This window comes from Trichomycterus rosablanca, chromosome 1, assembly GCF_030014385.1.
Source record: "Trichomycterus rosablanca isolate fTriRos1 chromosome 1, fTriRos1.hap1, whole genome shotgun sequence".
In the NCBI taxonomy this organism is placed as follows: domain Eukaryota; kingdom Metazoa; phylum Chordata; class Actinopteri; order Siluriformes; family Trichomycteridae; genus Trichomycterus; species Trichomycterus rosablanca.
In genome coordinates, this window is record NC_085988.1 from 56,140,261 (window position 1) to 56,160,190 (window position 19,930).

The 19,930-nt window shown below is 36.7% G+C and overlaps 2 protein-coding genes across 2 annotated transcripts in view; both read left to right on the forward strand.

The window, feature by feature from the left end:
* ptprr (protein tyrosine phosphatase receptor type R) overlaps positions 1-10,266 on the forward strand; it is a 72,839-nt gene extending 62,573 nt beyond the window's left edge. The window contains exons 9-14 of the mRNA XM_063004357.1: positions 621-700; positions 5,167-5,304; positions 5,380-5,490; positions 7,061-7,218; positions 8,427-8,540; positions 10,142-10,266. Of these exons, the coding sequence (XP_062860427.1) occupies positions 621-700; positions 5,167-5,304; positions 5,380-5,490; positions 7,061-7,218; positions 8,427-8,540; positions 10,142-10,244 (704 nt within the window). The 3' untranslated portion in view covers positions 10,245-10,266. The remainder of the gene's footprint in view (positions 1-620; positions 701-5,166; positions 5,305-5,379; positions 5,491-7,060; positions 7,219-8,426; positions 8,541-10,141) is intronic.
* A 6,133-nt stretch (positions 10,267-16,399) lies between these two features.
* Positions 16,400-19,930, forward strand: part of ptprb (protein tyrosine phosphatase receptor type b) — a 63,888-nt gene continuing 60,357 nt past the window's right edge. The window contains exons 1-2 of the mRNA XM_062994664.1: positions 16,400-16,609; positions 16,713-16,995. Coding sequence (XP_062850734.1) covers positions 16,556-16,609; positions 16,713-16,995 — 337 coding nt within the window. The 5' untranslated portion in view covers positions 16,400-16,555. The remainder of the gene's footprint in view (positions 16,610-16,712; positions 16,996-19,930) is intronic.

Here is a 19,930-nt window from a genome sequence, read left to right on the forward strand (position 1 = left end):
ATACAGTCAGTACAGACTGCATTTTGCACGAGTCGAGTTCATACACCGACGGGCACTGTGTACAGAGAGCCACACCCCCACATCAGCATTATTCCTCAGCCCTGTGCAGGCGCCATCAGTCAGCCAGCAGGGGCCGCAGTTGCACCAGTTATGAGGACCTATGATCCGACTTTTTTACCCAAACCCTATGAACAACAGCCAATCATTGTTCATGCAGCCGCCCAGCCCAGTCGGAACGCCGAGCTGAGATTTGATACGATGTATTCGAAACCCCAACTCTGGTGTGCTAGCATACTTTACCACTGCGCTACCTGAGCGGCTTACTCTAAAAGAGTTTTAAAATAAAACACATATACAATTATAGTCTTTTTGTAGGTAGCAACATTTTGTAACTAGGCTTAAATAGTTAACCAGTACCAATATTTTCTATGTAGATATGTATTTGTTAAAAAAAATTGGTAATGTGCTATTAAAACAACTAATATACTACAAGAAAATATGAAAATTAAAAATTGTTTTAGGATTTATGGATGCAACATTTAAGTAAACAATTTATTTCCGTTTTGTATTTTTGCTATTTAATTAAAACCTTTTTAATGTTTAAAGAAATCTGTTTGCAGATCCACACTCCAGAGTTCTTCTGAAGGGCAGGAATAGCTGTGATGCTCTAAGCAGTTACATTAATGCCAACTACATACGAGTAAGTATATTGATGGTTTATTCTTAGTTACCTAGTTTATTTTGAATAGATTCTAAATAGTGTTATTTTCACAAAATATCTTGGTCTTGCTTATCACCAAGTAAATAAACATTTTTTTTAATAAGCAGGTAAATAATTAGGAAATGTTTGCTGTCCTAGATATCACCTTTAAGAATAATATTACAGAACCTATGTAGCTCTTATAACACCCTGTTAACCTTTCATGCAATAGAGCTGCTTTTCCAGCAGAAAGATTCATTTCAGCTATAGTGTTCTTCCCTGTTGCTTTATTGTGTAGCAGCACATTAACATAGGATGATAAAGCATGATACAGTGCATAGTTTCTTCTGTTGCTGCATAGTTGTCACCCAAAAACGCAACATAGTTTTAAAATAAATGCATAAAACCTGTTTAGGCGGCACGGTGGCTCGGTGGGTAGCACTGTCGCCTCACAGCAAGAAGGTCCTGGGTTCGATCCCCAGGTGGGGCGGTCTGGGACCGGGTCTTGTGAACTAAAGAAACTTGTGTAATGAGTAACTACCGTTCCTGTCATGAATGTAACCAAAGTGTAGAACATGATGTTAAAATCCCAATAAACAAACAAACAAAACCTGTTTAGGGTACAGGTTACTAATATTTACCAGCTTATTAACTGCATTAACCAAAATGACAACATTTAATTTAAGGCTAATATAGATTTCAATAATAATAATAATATTAACAATAATAAATGTAGCATCAACTGTGATTTCCAAGGTTCAAGCACAAATTAGCCCAATGATGACTGACAAACAAGCATCATGGTTTTGACCAGAGAGAAAAGAGCTCAAGACAGTTTGGAAGATGATGATGTTTGGTGATGCCCAAATAGTTGTGGTTGCCAAATGAGAACAAAAGTGATACATTTTCCATTGCTGCATTATATCCTCTCTCATTATTAGAAGGAGGAAAAGACTTGTTCCAATTGATTAAATAGCTAGATATTTTGGAACATTTATTTGTGAGTGATATTGTGTCCTGTAAAGAGTTGGATAGGTCCTTTAGGTATGATAATATATAATCTGCATATTGACTAACCTTGTGTTGTGTATTTTGTGCATATGTACATTAAATATTACTGTTTTGTCTGATTGATGCTGCTAGAGGTTTTATTAAAATTGCAAATAAAGAAGTAGACAAAGGGCATTTTTGGCTCAAAACTCGTATGGGATGTGAATCCTTTAATTATGACTGGTGCCAGAGGTGAGGTGTAGAGTATCCCAAACCAGTGAATAAGGAGGTAATTATTGTGTCTATATCAATATATAAAGATTAAAAGGACAATTTAGATTGTTATCAGTGAACGGTCCCTAAGCCAACATATTTTAGGGCATGGGGTTGCCTCAGTGTCCATAGCTTGGGTGACTTGCATGTGCTTGACTGGCCTGTCTGCAGACCATTCAGATTGTTATTAGTGAAAGGTCCCTAAGCCAACATCTTTTAGGGCATGGGGTTGCCCCTGTATCAAAGTGTCATTTTTTCCCAGGAAGTCTATGGCTGTTTTTAGCAGGACAATGCCAGGCCTCATTTTGCACAGGCTACAACAGAGGCTTTGTAGACAAAGAGTGCATGTGCTTGACTGGCCTGTCTGCAGTCCAGGTCTGACTCCTATTGAAAATGAATGGTGCAGCATGAAGAGTCTCGTATCAAGCAAGAGTAGACAAATATTTCATTTGCAAAACTGCAACAGTTAGTCTCTTCAGATCCCAAACAGTTAAAATTAGTAATTAGTAAAATTAGTACTAATTAGTAATTAGTAAAATTAGTAATTACCTTAGTAATTACCTTAGTAATAAGAAAAGTAATGGAAGAGATGGGTAAACACACCTCTGTCCCAACTTTTTAGGAGTGTGTTGCAGGCATCACATTCTAAATGTGTTTATATTTACAAAATACAATAAAATGAATAAGTGAAAATATAAAGAAATCTTTTCTTTCTACTTTTACCAGTTAAATAAAGATTCAAGAGAATTAACCAACCACAGAATCTTCTTTATTAGTGGGTTTTACAAAACATCCTGATTGTCCTGATTAATGTTATTTACCTAAACAGATGAAAATGCAGTTTTGATTAGGAATTACAAGGGAAACAAGCAGGAAAAAGAAAATGGCAACAATTTAATGATAAATTCTAAACAGTAAATACATTTCAACACAGTGATCGTAATTCTAAAGGGTTTAACCAAGTCAGTGCTGTTCAGACAGGGGACAACTATATTTTGCAGTTGTATAATAGTTAAAGAATAGCTGTAAAAATACAAAATATATTTGAATCTATTATTTCCATCTGTCTGTCTCTGACATAACTAGCTACTGATTCTGAGTTCTAACATCACTAAATAAACAAATAGCTAATGCTTAAAAAATTTTTAGCGCCACACATGGCTTTAGAGGCACAGTCAATTTGCTACTAAAATGAGGTCGTTGCTATTTTAAAGCTGTTTTTTTTTTTTTTACTCTTGACAAAAACTCATCTAACATCTGGGTTTTTTTTAAGTGAGACTGTTGGCTTAGTAGGCAGCATTTACCGCAGGTCAGTATAGTTGACCAAACATGGAATCTGTACTAAGGAAGACGTGTTATAATGGACACATTGGACTGTTGTATAATGGTCCTGCTAAAAATTCATGGTCCAGTATTTGGCCAAAAGCGTGTTGACACCTTACCACAACTTGTTGGACATCCCATTACTACGGTGGCCGAGAAGTGCAAAACAAATTAACATTTCAGAAAACAAAATTACAAAAAAACAAAAACAAATTTACAAGTGCTTGGGTACCCAGTGTTTGTAAATTTGTTTTGGCATATGTAAAAGTGTTTCAGCACTTGTAAATTTGTTGTCGGCATATGTAATTTTGTTTTCTAAAATGTAAATTTGTTTTGCACTTCTCGGCCGCACATTTATGACGGAAAAGGTAGGTACAATAAACCGGAAGTGCGTCTTGCTTACCTGCTGTCAATGAAACTGTTTATCAGCGGTGAAGTGAACGGAGTTTGTGATGGTGACTATAAACAAGGTTTTGTCTAGTTTGTGGAAATCATTTTATCCAGTTGACCCGCTATTGTTTTTCTTGTGGAAAGTTATTAGATTGTTTGTGCGGATGTTTAGACATGGCGTGTGCATCTCTATCTACTGTCCGCTATTCTAAACATCTAAGGAATTCCCACAAGGAAAACAAAAGTGCTGTGTTTTATCTCACTCACTATATAAGAGACAATCAAACCAGGGTTTCCCACCGTCCTGTAAAATACAGAATCCTTCTTTATTTGGAGACTAAATGTGGTGTTCAGTATTGAACTGATACGCGCTTTGTTCCGTATTTTTATCAATGGGAGACAGTGTGATGTGTATAAAACAAAAGGAAACTGCTGTTTAATTAACTACAGTATATTAAGTAGTGTTCACTTTTATTCTTGTGCTGAAAATACCTGGGGGGGCACCTTACACAGTCATGAGAACAAAGGTGTTATTTATGGTGTTTAACATTTATTATTTTCATTCTTTATAATAATAAGTCAGAACCATATTTTAGGCAAAACAACGCACTCTGCCCACTGAGCTGCTCATACAGCGGTGTATTAAACAGGTTATGCTGCTATAACCAGCGCACACACACCGTTACTAAGAATAAAAGTGAACACTACTTAATATAATTCCCACAGTAACAGCAGTTTCCTTTTGTTTTATACACATCACACAGTCTCCTATTGATAAAAATACGGAACAAAGCACGTATCAGTTCAATACTGAACACCACGTTTAGTCTCCAAATAAAGAAGGATTCTGTATTTTACAGGACGGTGGGTAACCCTGGTTTGATTGTCTCTTATATAGTGAGTGAGATAAAACACAGCGCCAAAGCTTCATCAGTCCCGCACATGCTGCTTTAATATAAGCTCCGATACACTGAGTCCAGTGTTACAAAAGTGAAACAAACTTCAACAAGCCTCGGTATCAAATGTTCCGTCCCTAATAAACAATGTTTTGTCCATTTTGTGTTAATTACTTTCATTATTTCACTTTTGTTTTCCTTGTGGGAATTCCTTAGATGTTTAGAATAGCGGACAGTAAATAGAGATGCACACGCCACGTCTAAACGTCCGCACAAACAATCTAATAACTTTCCACAAGAAAACAATAGCGGGTCAACTGGATAAAATGATTTCCACAAACTAGACAAAACCTTGTTTATCGTCACCATCACAAACACACCAAACTTGTCAAACCATGTCTTTATGAACAGAAACAAAAATGACTCATTCCTAAATTCTTGGCACAAAGTTGGAAACATATTATTTACTTTGTATTTACTTTGATTTTATGCACACATACTTATGGCCGTATAGTGAATATTGTATTACCACTTACTGATAAGACCTTGTTAATTATGTCTTAATTAGAAATGTGTGTATGTTCATAACCTTAGGGTTATCCTGGACATGAGAAAGCTTTCATTGCTACGCAAGGTCCTATGATTAACACCGTAAATGACTTCTGGCAAATGGCCTGGCAGGAGGACTCGCCTGTCATCATCATGATCACCAAGCTAAAAGAGAAGAATGAGGTAATGTTGCTAATTTATTTACTTAGTACTGCATAATAAACTGGTTCAGTTTAACATGTATTATTTTTGCCACAGAAATGTGTTTTGTACTGGCCGGAAAAAAGAGGCATCTACGGAAAGGTGGAGGTCCTCATCAGCAGTGTCAGAGAATGTGACCATTACACTGTCCGCACGCTTACACTCAAAGTACGTACTCAGCTATCTTAATCAAGATCTGGTTTCTCAACACTTGAAGGTGTACAACCACAGATTTTTGTTTTAATTTAGACAACACTGAAAATGACGATTTCTGTATTGTTTTTTGACCTTATACCATTAAATAGAATAATTATTTAATGCTATAATTAATTCATCATACATCTAGTTTGTAGTTTGTAGTTAACTACACTGATCAGCCATAACATTAAAACCACCTCCTTGTTTCTACACTCACTGTCCATTTTATCAGCTCCAATTACCATATAGAAGCACTTTGTAGTTCTACAATTACTGACTGTAGTCCATCTGTTTCTCTGCATGCTTTGTTAGCCCCCTTTCATGCTGTTCTTCAATGGTCAGGACTATTACTTAGGTGGTGGATCATTTTCAGCACTGCAGTGACAATGACATGGTGTGTTAGTGTTGTGCTGGTATGAGTGGATCACAGCAGCGCTGCTGGAGTTTTTTAATACCGTGTCCACTCACTGTCCACTCTATTAGACACTCCTACCTAGTTGGTCCACCTTGTAGATGTAAAGTCAGAGACGATTGCTCATGTATTGCTGCAGTTTGAGTTGGTCATCTTCTAGATTTTGTAAGAATTACAGCATAGACCCAATTATGACTGGTTTTACCTAGCTGCACTGAATGGCATTAGTATCATAATCAAGGTCTTAACCAGGGTGTCTCTCCCCAAAGTTGGGGAGACCATCTGGCTTATTTAGCATATGAAAAAGGTGAACAGGAAGAGCAACGACAGCTCTTACAAGTTCTAACCAACTTAAAGGGATTATTATAACGAGTGATCAACAACCATCACAGACAGAGGGAACTGGCCTAGACATGAAAGTGGTAAAAGATAATTAGTAATACACATCCTTTACAGGAAGCGCTTAAATGGTAGGCGGTATTTTCAAATGTACATATGCTGTGTTCTTAGGTCACTAAATGTTCAGTCCAGCTCCGCTGAATCCAAGTTACATCCATGTATCTTGCTACTGCGTCCTGTAATAAAGATTGACCATTTTTCATCAAGTTCAGAGTGACGTCCTTCCTTTTTTTCCTTACAACCTTCATCAGTGGTCACAGGACGCTGCCCTCTGGGTGCTGTTGGCTGGATATATTTTTGGTTGGTGGACTATTCTCAATCCAGCACTGACAGTGAGGTATTTTAAAAACTCCAACAGCGCTGCTGTGTCTGAGTCACTCATACCAGCACAACACACACTAACACACCACCACCATGTCAGTGCCACTGCAGTGCTGAGAATGATCCACCTCCTAAATAATACCTACTCTGTAGTGGTCATAGGAGAGTCCTGACCATTGAAGAACAGCATGAAAGGAGGCTAACAAAGCATTCAGAGAAACAGATGGACTACAGTCAGTAATTGTAGAACAATTAGTGTTGTAGTACAAAGTGCTTTTATATGGTAAGTGGAGCTGATAAAATGAACAGTGAGTGTAGAAACAAGGAGGTGGTTTTAATGTTATGGGTGATATGTGTATAATATGGAACAAAATCAATAGTGTATGTGTGCATCTGCTTTTATTTTAGCAAGGGGGACAGACTCACAAAGTCCAACATTACTGGTATACTTCATGGCCAGATCATAAGACTCCAGACAGTGCAGGGCCTCTGCTGCAGCTCATGACTGATGTGAACAAAAGCAGAGAGGCTTCTGAGTCTCGTGGTCCTGTAATCGTTCACTGCAGGTAATTTGTAGATTAAATTATAAAGGTATTAAAGTTAGATTTGTTGTTGCAATGACTAAATGTCTGACATGGTGTGCCGGAACACTAGCTACCATTAAGAATGGGTAAAGATTGGGACTGGAAAGGAGTTGAAAAGAGGACCCAAAGCTCCTTTTCTGATTTGTGGTAGATAAGCAGGGCTGCACATCAAAGGCCACCAAGTGTGCAATTGGACCCCGAGTGACTTTCAAAGTGATCGATGTGCCCCTTTTGCAGGATCCATGCTCTGACTACGGTGGAAACAAACAATGTCTTTCTTCTAGGGTTGGGCTAGAAGCAGGATGACACTTACTGTTGTCATCCTGCTGCTGAGCCACCCGAATAGCTTCCTCAAGTCCCCATCAAAGGCAACAATGCGGAAACATGGTTTAAAGCTTACCTGGAGATTGTGGTCCTCCAGGAAAGCCGATCTGTGGACATAGCAGCCAGCACAGGTGCATCCCAGTTCTATTTTAAACACGTCTTGGCTTGAGGGACCCTAGAGGGAGACGGAGCACATGTATCAGTTGATTCTGGGATTGTGTTGCTGCCATCATGGTAAAGCACGATATAAGTGGCAGATTCAGATTTTATCAACATGCTTACCCAGATGCATAATAATGGGGCAGGTCTGATGGGTCACTGAAATGGATGCCAAGCTTTGGCCACCAATGGCCAAAATGGTTAATAAGATCTCAAGAGGTAACGTGGGCGACACCAGGCCCTGGCCAGGAGGAGCAAAGATGAAGTTCCCTGCAGCTTTGAAATAAATTCTTAGGTTCCCCAAGTAGGAGCTGTCTTTTCGCAACCCACTGCTGGTGCAGACCTGACTTAAAGGGCTAGAAGACTAAGCTAAAGAGAACCACTGTTTCAGATATACTATGCACATTCATGAATTAAGACATTTATTTCAGCATTTTTTAGTATGACTGTCCTCTTTACTGATTTTGTAGCCAGTAGCTACAATTATATTAGTGTGCATATAAGTAAATACAATATTATTAAATTAGTTATATTATAGTAGATTAGTAATCTTATTTTGATGTAAGTAAATCTTAGAAAGACCTTTAAGGCCAGGTTTATTTTGGTCCTGAAAACAGACAATCTAATCAATTTAATTTAATCAGACAATTTTAGTCACTGGCCAGTTATTTATTAGTTATTATAAATTCTTGTTTTATGATTTACAGTGCTGGGATTGGTCGCACCGGCTGCTTCATTGCCACAACAATAGGGTGTCATCAGCTGCAGCTAGAAGGAGTGGTGGATGTTCTAAGAATTGTCTGCAAGCTGAGAGCAGACAGGTATGATTTTATCTGTGAACACTGTTTACATTATACCAGCCTTAAATTAATAAAAACGATTTAAATGTACAATACAAAGTTGTGTAGAACTGGACGATGGAGCAATGGAAAAAAAGATGGTCTGGTCTGATAAATCTTATGTTATACTGGGCCTGGTCTGATTTTATGGCTGGTCAGTGTACTGGGGCCAGAAGTCTGAGACCTCTAATGTTCTATTTCACATTTGTTAATTTTTATTTAATTAATTTTTATTACAAATTATATAATTAGTATAACAGTATAAGTATGAATACTGTTATGAAAAAAAATTATTTTATGCTTAATATAGCCTGAATATTAGTTTTATGCTGCTTAGACATGTCTATTGTAAGCAGATAAGAAAAAACAGTTAGCACAGAATGGAGGGCCACAGCTCTGCTTTTTGTTCTTCAGCTTTTCCTTCTGTAAAAACCCACAACCCTGCCAAAGATTCTTCTAATCCAGTCAACTGTAATCTTTGTTTTCATTTATCATCTCACCTTTTTTACATGACAACACTTAATTATAAAACCTGGGTAGTGCTGCTCAGGTGGTGCAGCGGTAAAAACACACACTGGAACCAGAGCTAGGATCTCAAATACATCGTATCGAATCTCAGCTCTGCTTGCCGGCTAGGCTGAGCAGCTACATGAACAACGATTGGCCTGTTGTTCAGATATGGGTGGGATTAAGCTGGATAGGGTCTCATAACTAATTCAATTACGACCTCTGCTGGCTGATTGATGGCGCCTCAGAGTGTGCCTCTCCGTACACAGTGCTGAGCTGCACTGCACTTGTCAAAGTGTAGGTGATAAGATGCATACGGCATGCTGCCCACGTGTCGGAGGGGGCATGGGTTAGCTTAGTTCTCCTCAATCAGAGCAGGGATCGGCATTGGTGGAGAGAAAGCATGACACAATCGGGCAATTGGATGCGCTAAAAAAAGGAGATAAAGGGGAGAAAATGCATAAAGAACATATATTTAAAAAAAAAAGAAACAACAGTTAGCACAGAATGGACGTTCCAAAGTCCAACACCCAATGTGATATGACTAGAGCAATATAAAGGGAGGGCCACAGCTCTGCTTTTTGTTCTTCAGCTTTTCCACTGCTGTAAGAACCCACACTCGTGCCAAAAAATTCTTCTAATCTAGTCGACTGTAATCTTTGTTTTCGTTTATAATGTTGCATGTTATCAATTGCCATGTTGCAATTCTGGAAAGTGGATCTAGCATATTAATATAGTGCATACTTAATTTTAAAGTAATGAATGTATTATTAATATTAATATTAATATAATATCATTGCTATTGACAAAGTTATATATAGCAAATACATCATTAACGGCATCAACACATTGAAATATGATCTATTATCTGTTTTTCAGTAACACATTTTTGGCATGTTGATAATTTAATAAGTGTTGGGAATTTAAATCAACCTCTGGTTGTCATGACTAACTGCTAAAATGCTATCTTTTTAATTTAAATGATTTTACCAATTGTTTATATTTACAATCCATTACATGCTGTTAATGCATTAGCTTTATACACATTTTTCTAAGTGACCTTTTCATTCTTTTAGGGGTGGAATGATCCAAACTGGAGAACAGTATGAATTTGTGCACCACGCCCTGAGTCTCTACGAGAGCCGCCTGTCGGCAGACCTGCACAATGAATGTAAATAAATGCAAGAAGAATATGGTTCAAGATAGCTTACGTTTGCTTCAGCTTTACTATAAAGAACAATCTATCAATGTTTTAAAACTCAAACCAAGAATGGATCTGGTGGATGGGCAATTTTAAAGATTGACTCTTGATGGACCATGACAATGGACAAAATGAAAATGTACTCAAGGCTCTGGTTTTGGAGCCCCTTTGCTTTCAGTGTCCAGCTTACTTGCCCCAAAAGAAGTCTCTCTACCAGTATACTTACTCTCTAAGCTCCAGCTTTGGACTTCTTTACTGATGGTACTAGTATTCAGTTTTATACAACTATCTTTAGCACTTTTTCCAAAATCTGACAAAAATGTTAGAGCACTGAAGACTGTTAAATACATTACATGAAATCATGTGTGGCTGATATTTGTTGTCAAAAACTAGAGAATAATAATTTAATAATAACAGTGGATACACTAAATCATCAAATACAACATCCATTTGTTAAGTTTCAGCAGGTGTTGCCACAAGTAGGGAATGTCAGTTTTGTCTTTATATAAACACCAAAGCTTTTTTCTGTCAGATTGCACAAAGACAATACCAGGATCTTACGTTTTATTTCTGACAACAATGCATTTGGTACAACTTAATTAATTTATTTAAATAATCATTTGTGGAAGAGACAGTAATATACAGTAGTAATGCAGTGGTAAAGTATGCATATACTCCATCAGTCATATATGTAAATTTATATATTATACTATATTTAAGTTTAGCATTGAAGACAAAGACAAAATATCAGTTCTCTTACTATATTATAGATACATTACCAAAACTAGGACATACACCGACTAGGCATAACATTATGACCACTGACAGTTGAAGTAAATAACACTGATTATCTCTTCATCACGGCACCTGTTAGTGGGTGGGACATATTAGGCAGCAAGTGAACATTTTATCCTAAAGTTAAAGTGTTACAAGCAGGAAAACTGGGCAAGCGTAAGGATTTGAGCGAGTTTGACAAGGGCCAAATTGTGATGGCTAGACGACTGGGTCAGAGCATCTCCAAAACTGCAGCTCTTGTGGGGTGTTACCGGTCTGCAGTGGTCAGTATCTATCAAAAGTGGTCCAAGGAAGGAACAGTGGTAAACCGGCGACAGGGTCATGGGCGGCCAAGGCTCATTGATGCATGTGGGGAGCGAAGGCTGGCCCGTGTGGTCCGATCCAACAGACGAGCTACTTTGCTGAAGACATTAATGCTGGTTCTTATAGAAAGGTGTCAGAATACACAGTGCATCACAGTTTGTTGCGTATGGGGCAGCAAATATAGGACTAACACAATATTAGGAAGGTGTTCATAATGTTATGCCTGATAGGTGTATTTTAGGTGTACATTTGCGTGACTGCGTGGTGCCACTGGAGTTAGAGTGAGTCTTGCACAGTGCTAGGTTCCTGTATTTGCACCAGGTTCCTGGGAATCTTAATTTTATTTTTAATGTCTGTAAGGAGTTTATGTTTCCCTTATGTGGCCTTTTTTCCACAGGATAATCTGATTTTCCTCCCACCTTCCAAAATCTTTGGTTGGCTACTGTCCTCTATAATATACGAGGGCTTTTTTTGTGGTGGTGCTGGACCCACTTTTACCCTGGCACTCTGTTACCATAATCTGTTGCTGACTATCTGTTGCTATAAACATTTAGTTAGCCATTAGTCCTCCTTCCAGTTGTCCTTCAACAGAAAGAGACTACCACAGGATCGTCAGGATTATCATCATGTACAATACAGCAGTGCCAATACAGGAGGGGGCATGGTGTGAAGGGTATATTACATTGTATGTGCAAATTAGGCACATAATCATTGCTAAGATTTTTTTAAACACCCCAGTGTCACTGTAGGGTAAAGAACCCCAGCAGCATCCTGTGGCTAAAGCTCTTTGGTGATTTTCTGCCTTGTTTTTTCAGTTAAATTGCATATTTCAATAATTGCATATCTACAAAATGCTCAGATTGCACAGTGCTATCAGCCAGCTGGACGTCTACACCGACATGATTTGCTATGTATTGCTTGGGTGGGGATAAACAGGATGAAGTGGTTAATAAAATTAATCAAATCAAACTTCACCCTTCTCTCTATTTAAATCAATTTTCATTCAAATAAATGCCATACTCAAACTGGTGCAAGCATACTAACAGTGACTTCATAGTCTGCAATTTCAGTGATTGAACAGGTATACTGTATGATACATATTGCACTTATGTTGAGATAATCATTGTTAAAAATAATGTAATAAAATTAAACTGATACATGTGTAAATAGCATTTTATCAGTATATGAATAAGACTGTCTTTAGAGTTTAGTCAGACTTGACAGTCAGTGTTTTAGTTGGTAATGTAGGTGTTTTAAACACTGGCCTGGTCTAACATAAGGTGGCCCACATTTACATTTGTAAATTGATTTTGTAGCAAAAGATGAAATGTACAAAATATTGGATGTTTTTAAAGGCAATCTGATAATAAACACCCAACAGCTTTGCTGTATGGTAGGTACACTGATCAGCCATAACATTAAAACCATATTCTTGTTTCTACACTCACTGTCCATTTTATCAGCTCCACTTACCATATAGAAGCACTTTGAAGTTCTGTAGTCCATCTGTTTCTCTGCATATATTTTTAACTTGCTTTCACCCTGTTCTTCAGTGGTCAGGACCACCACAGAGCAGATATTATTTAGGTGGTGGATCATTCTCAGCACTGCAGGGACAATGACATCGTGGTGGTGTGTTAGTGTGTGTTGTGCTGGTATGAGTGGGTCAGACACAGCAGCGCTGCTGGAGTTTTTAAATACCGTGTCCACTCTATTCGACACTCCTACCTAGTTGGTCCACCTTGTAGATGTAAAGTCAGAGACGATCGCTCATCTATTGCTGATGTTTGATTTGGTCATCTTCTAGACCTTCATCAGTGGTCACAGGACGCTGCCCACAGGGGGCTGTTGGCTGGATATATTTTTGGTTAATGGACTATTCTCAGTCAGTGAGGTATTTAAAAACTCCATCAGCATTGCTGTCTTATCCAGTCATACCAGCACAACACACACTAACACACCCCCACCATGTCATTGTCACTGCAGGGCTGCGAATGATCCACCACCCAAATAAAATCTACTCTGTGGTGGTACTGGGAGAGTCCTGATCATTGAAGAACAACAAAGTGCTTCTATATGGTAAGTGGAGCTGATAAAATGGACAGTATGTGTAGTGGTTTTAATGTTACGGCTGATCGGTGTATAATGGCATGACATAACATTTAGACCAAATACTTTTTTTTTGCTTTGGGTTCATTTGTCCTCCTTTAATATATATATTTTAAAGCACTGTTTTTTCATTGTATTCTGCTACTAACATTTCCTCAGTTTATCAAAGTGTAAGCACATTTTCCTGAGATACAGGTATATCTAGGTAAAATGTATATAAGTGCTATTAAAGTTATGTGGCAGCTTGTCTTTAGACCAGGTAAGGCTGCTATTATTGCAGTTGTTTAGATGATAGATAATTGTTGTATAACAGTTATTATTCTTTACTTGTATTGTAATTTTTTTTATTCTAATTGTAATTATTTGTGATATAAAGGTTTTTAAAAATCTATTTGTGAAATTACATTAATTTTGTGTAGCACTTGGGTGGAATTATGGCAGTCAGAACTGTAACTGTACGTTGGCTTACTGTTTGTAGCTCTTTCTATATTTGTATTTCCTAATACCCAGAGTGGCTTTTTTGTCTTTTTTGCTAATCAACATAAATGTTTAAAAATGTAACTGTCTAGCATACCTATAGTAAGTATTTGTAGTTACTACTGCAACGTCTATACTACTGCTGTTACAGAGATGGAATAAACCCAAGCTGTGGATTTGACTTTGAACTGTTTTAACCTGTGAGAGGAATTATGTGAAGACATATACTAACTAAAATATATAGCTTACCCTTATGTTGTGTTCGAGGCTGTGATCTTTGCTATTTAAAGGCAAAAATGGGCTTCTTAAAGTCGTGGCCTATTTGTTAAGGTACTGGTCTAGTAATCAGAAGGTTACCAGTTCAAGCCCCACCACTGCCAGGTAGCTGCTGTTGGGCCCTCGAGCAATGTCCTTAACCCTCAATTGCTGAGACTGTAAATTGTAACTGTAATGTAAGTCACTTTGGATAAAGGCATCTGCTAAATGCCGAAAATGTAAATGTTCATAAAGCATTTTAATATTTTATTAACTATTTACTTACACCTTTAATCCATTTCCTCCCCTTCCTCTTCCCCATAAGATACCTCTGTTTTTTAATTAATTTCTACAGAACCATATTAAAGTGGGTCCACCTGCCATGGGAATCAGCTGTGGGCATGGACTGGAGATCATAACCCACCTGCTATGCCATTATGGCCAAAAGGGGAATGAAGTCACAGAGGACCATCTCTGTGTCTCATCAGATTTACTTTCTGCAGCTGATAAAGCCTTTTATATGCCACCTTTGTTGACCTCCTCAATACATGCTCCACAAAGGCATTGTGCTCTATAGTGTCCATGGTTTTTCAACACCTAAATGCTCTGCAAGGTTGTTTGTTCCACCTGTTCATATGCTGGCATTCTTTCAATTTCTTTTCAAGGAACTCAATCAGAGGTACAGTGCTCCTCAGTTCTAGCCGTGGCACCCTTTTAAGCAGGGCTCCGCCGATGTATAGGGCACCATCAGTATTTGAGTGCTGCTTCACTCCTTTTTTATTGCCACCCCAGCTTGTACAGAGTTCCCCCCTCATGTGAGTTATTACACACCAGTAAACCAAGTAGCGCAGTGTTGTTTTAATTTAGTTTATCTCTGGTTATCCCTATATTTCTTTTTCTTTTCTAGGTGATCATGTGAAGTGTGAAACCCACTATTTCAATAATGTTCTATCTGTTCTATCACCCCTAAGCTGCGCATTTTTTATGGACTTTTTATTTTTATTTTATTTGGTTTTGTTATTTTGGCATTTGTTACTTTAAATAATCATTTCCATTTTGTTTGGCTCTTAGGCCACAGTATTGTTTCACCTTGTTTAACTATTCTGCATATTGGGTTCAGTCTTTCAGGTCTCGCTGGTATGGCTACACCTACTGTTTCAGTGGTGAGGTATGACCTGTGTACTTTCTTAATTTTATTTACATTTTCTTCATATTACATCTCACATCTAGTTTTATTTATATTGTATATTTCTAATAACCCTTCTGCTAATCGGATCAGACTTGAACCACAAATCTTTCACAAACTAAATTTAAACAAACTATAAGTCAGCTAAGCAAGCTGTCATTCATATTGGCATTTTTAGTCTTAATGTGCATATTATAATATAGTCAAAATTCCATATTAATCTAATTTGACTGGAACACAACAGGAGGGTTAATAAAAACTGGGGACTGTGTTAAACTATAAGCCATAATATTTTGCAGGACTAAGTACTATATGATATATATACAGTATATACTGTATATATATATATATATATATAGGTAATAATATACATGATTGTGTGATCTTTACAACCAATAAACCAAATCTACAATTGATGTATTTTTTTCCATTAAAATATAGGTAATCAGAACAGTCTTTGCCAGGATAAAAAAGGTACATTCTATTTGAATATCTGACCTATATCATTAATGGCCACTTAACCTGTAACCACATATTTGCATTTATGACTGTATATTCCCTATGTAATGTAGGGGAAATTAGAGCAATATCATTAATAGCACAGTACTTTACTTAATAATGTAAAATAACATGTAATTATTTTGTGTAAAGAAAGAAAGGATGAAAACTAGTGTTGTTTTAGCAGTGGGTATACAGGAAGGAAAAGGGGCAGGCCCTCTGAAAGGCTTCAAAGATAGCAAAGCAGTACATGGACCAGCATTTGTCAGATGTCTAATAGTAAGAAAAATCCTAGTCCAGCGTTTTTGTCAATAAAATTGATAAGCTATACTCAAGTTTGTTTTGTTTTTTAGGGAAAGAAGCACTGTGTCATTGTTTTATTTAGCCACTGATTTGAATTTAGGATCCTGATAGAGAAACAGACTGAATGGTTCACTCACTTTTTAAGCACATGGGTCAGTGAGACAGTTGAAGCAAGAGAACCTAACTGATTCAGCACTCCAGCTATTGATGACCTCTTGGAAAAATCTCTTATTGAACAACCTATCAACGCCTGGGGTGTCCACATTTCATCTTGTCAACGTGGATTATTTTTTAAGTGTTGTTTTTAATTGAATTGAGCTGTATATTTATTAACCAAAATAATCTAATAATCCGACAATCAAAATGCTGAAACTTGAAGCTGTTTCTGTAGCCATTTGGGTAGCTTGTGGAGTTATGGTAAGTACTATAAATATGAAAACATATCTATTAGATAACTATATTCCCTTCTGGGTATTTTGAATATCAGTAATCTCAAACTGATATTTTTATGTTCTTACAGGTTCTGTGTCGGGCTAATGCCCAGCAATGTAGCATCAAAGTTCTCAAAGCTTTACCAATTTACACCAGTTCCATAGATGTCACACTTACCGTCTCAGATGTTAATTGTGAATTCAGAATGGAAATCAGAGACAGACCGGATAAAACAACAGACTGTAATCAAGATCAGGAAAATAGACAGTTAATTAAGTGCAAAATTGGGAATTTGGATCCTGGAACATTGTACCAGCTGAATATAATATCAAAGACAGATAATACTCAACAAAGTGTCTATCTGCCAACAAGTAAGTGATGCGCTTGTTTGTGTTTTATGACTTTTTTCTATGCTGCTTAACATCATACTGAATGTAATACATTTAATGTCAATACTGTGTTTTGTGCAAAAAATTTATAACTATAATAGGCACAGTTCTTGTGAAAAATCTATGTTTTTTTTAGCTATTTTGCAGTTTTCGCATTAGTGTCTAACACTTTTTACAAAAAAAGTTCAAAATTTAGTGAGGTAATGTGTCTATTAAGATATCATATAATTAAATAGATTAAATACATTTTTACAATTCACAATGACAACTAACTTTTTTATTTGTAGTTAATTATTTTAATAATTTAAGTAACCACATTACAAGATTCATATTATTTATGTAAAAACTGTATTGCCTATTTAATAACTGGTTGGACCACCTTTTGAAGCAATGGCTATATAAATATATAGTAACTACAATTACTATATAACTAATAGTTATATAACTTCATAAATATAACCATATATATATATATATATATATATATATATATATATATACATTTAATATAAATACATTTAATGTTCACATCTCTGTGAAGCAATTTCTATAGAGAACTGCTGGAATGAACTGCATGCCACCAAGGCAGTTCTGTTGTGCTCATATCTTCAAATAGGCCAGTCAAAAACTTAAATTTATATTTAGTTAGTTAGTTTACATTGTTTTTGCATTTTTGCATTTTTGCATTTTTGCATTTTAGAGTAAAATTTTAAACACTGGGCTATAAATGTGTTATGACTTGTTATGCAGGTACGCTGTTGTACAGCCACTTTTTAAATTTTGATAGTTGAGTAGTTTAGTACAAGTAGTTCAGTGGCTACTTTAGTTATATTTACATTATATATTACTTCTTACTATTTCAGATATTTTCCTTGTTGGAATATTGTTTGTCACTTTGAAGCCAGACAGCCTGACAAATAGATTTGTATAAAGATTAATACAATTCAACCAAAGTTTTTAAGTTTTTCTACAATTTCCTTAGATAACAGCATAATCTTTTTGTAGACATTTTTCCATATAACATCAATACTTATTCAATTTTATTTTTTAAATGGAATTTGAATATATATTTTTTTTACTGTACATCTCTTTGTGTGTGTGTGTGTGTGTGTGTGTGTGTATGTGTGTGCTTAAAGTGTGTGAGCATGTCTTTGTACTGAACTTTTGGCCCTGCTCCAGAACAGCAGTCTGACATTTCCAGACTGTTCTGGCCTCTCCCTTGCTCTTTTCCACCCCATTGTTCTTTTGTGCTAAAGGAAATGGAGGGTGGAGGTCTGAGGGTTTGCAGTTTGTTTTGGTTATAGGTTTAATTAGTGCAGCTTTATTCTTGACCCCTACTAACACTTTTACTGAATGTACTGTCTGAACCTCTTTTATAATTGCACATTAAACGCATACTTCCAAAGCAAATGTATTACAGGTTCAGTTCTACTAAGGTTCTTACTAAAAGGTTCTTACTAATTTAAATATTCAGTAGATGCACAAAGTATGCAAACCCTTTGACTTTTTGCACACGTTTTTGTGTTGTGAAATAAATTTAACATAAAGATTAGAGTCATTTCACCCATCAATCTACTTTTAAACACCCATTATGATGGAGCTTTTCAAAAATTAAGAATTAAAAACTGAAATCTCTTCAAAAAAGTAAAAGACACTTTAGACACATTATTGTGGCACCTATATTCTGGTCAGGTGTGTCTTTATTTTAATTATTCTGGACAAATGTCAACAATTGGAGTCTACCTGTTGCAATTTAAATCAAGTGGATTAATTTGGAAAGGTGAATATATGGATTTATAAGGGCTCATACTTTATACTGCATTATCAGAAAAAAACAAGCCATAAAGTCCATTTGTGGATATCTGCAATCAAAGTGTTTTAAAGGCACAGATCAGTACAAAAACATAAAACAATATCTAAGGCTTTGTGTGTTCCCAGGACTACCCTGGCCTCAATAATTTTGAAATATAAGAAGCTTGGCACAGCCTTGATTCTTCCTACAGTTTGCACAAGGGCATGGGTCAGGGAGCTAAAAAAGAACCTAACTGTTACTCTACAAGAGCTCCAAAATCATGTGCAGAAAAGAAACTGTTGGACAGTCATCTGTACATAAATCAGGCCTTCATGATAGAGTGGCAGGAATGGTTACTGTTGAGTAAAGGGCGTATGACAGCACGCTTGGACCTTGGTACACTGCATGTAAAGGACTAGAAATATAAGGAAAAAAATTATCTTAAAATTGACTCTTTGAAAAACATACACTGTTCAGCACCTGACTAATACCATCTGTGTGGTAAAAGGTGGCAGCATTATGCTATCCTTTCGTGTACATGCCAGCTCGGGCTGGGGTTAATATTTAAACAGCAGAAACAAAACTGGAGTGGCTCTGAGTCTTTGAATGTTCCTAAGTGGTCCAGATAAATAAACCACTTTTGAACATTTTGGCAGAGACCTGAAGCTGGCAGTTTACATATACTCCCCATCCAGTCTGAAGGAGCTTGAAAGGATCTGCCATGGAGATGGGATAAACTGCCCAAATCAAAAGCTTGTGGAGATGAATGCAAGAAGACTTACAGCTGTGATTATTGCAAAGGGACTTTTACATATACAATAAAGTGTGCAAAATGTCAAGGGGTCTAAATACATTCTGAATCCACTGTGTATTCATATTTCTTGTGACTATAAATGAGTAGTTGAAGAATTTTGGTGGCTGGCCACGTTTGGGAAAATCTATTGTTTCTGTCTCTCTCTATTTGGAGATAATGGTTCTAACTGTGATTCTTTGAAGTGCTTTTTAGTGTTTTTTTTTTTTTTAGCCCTTTTCATCTTATATTTTCAATAACATTCTGTTTAATCCCTAAGAAATATTCTTAGTTGTGGCATAGCATACTGCTTGTTGAGATCCTTTAGCTAACGT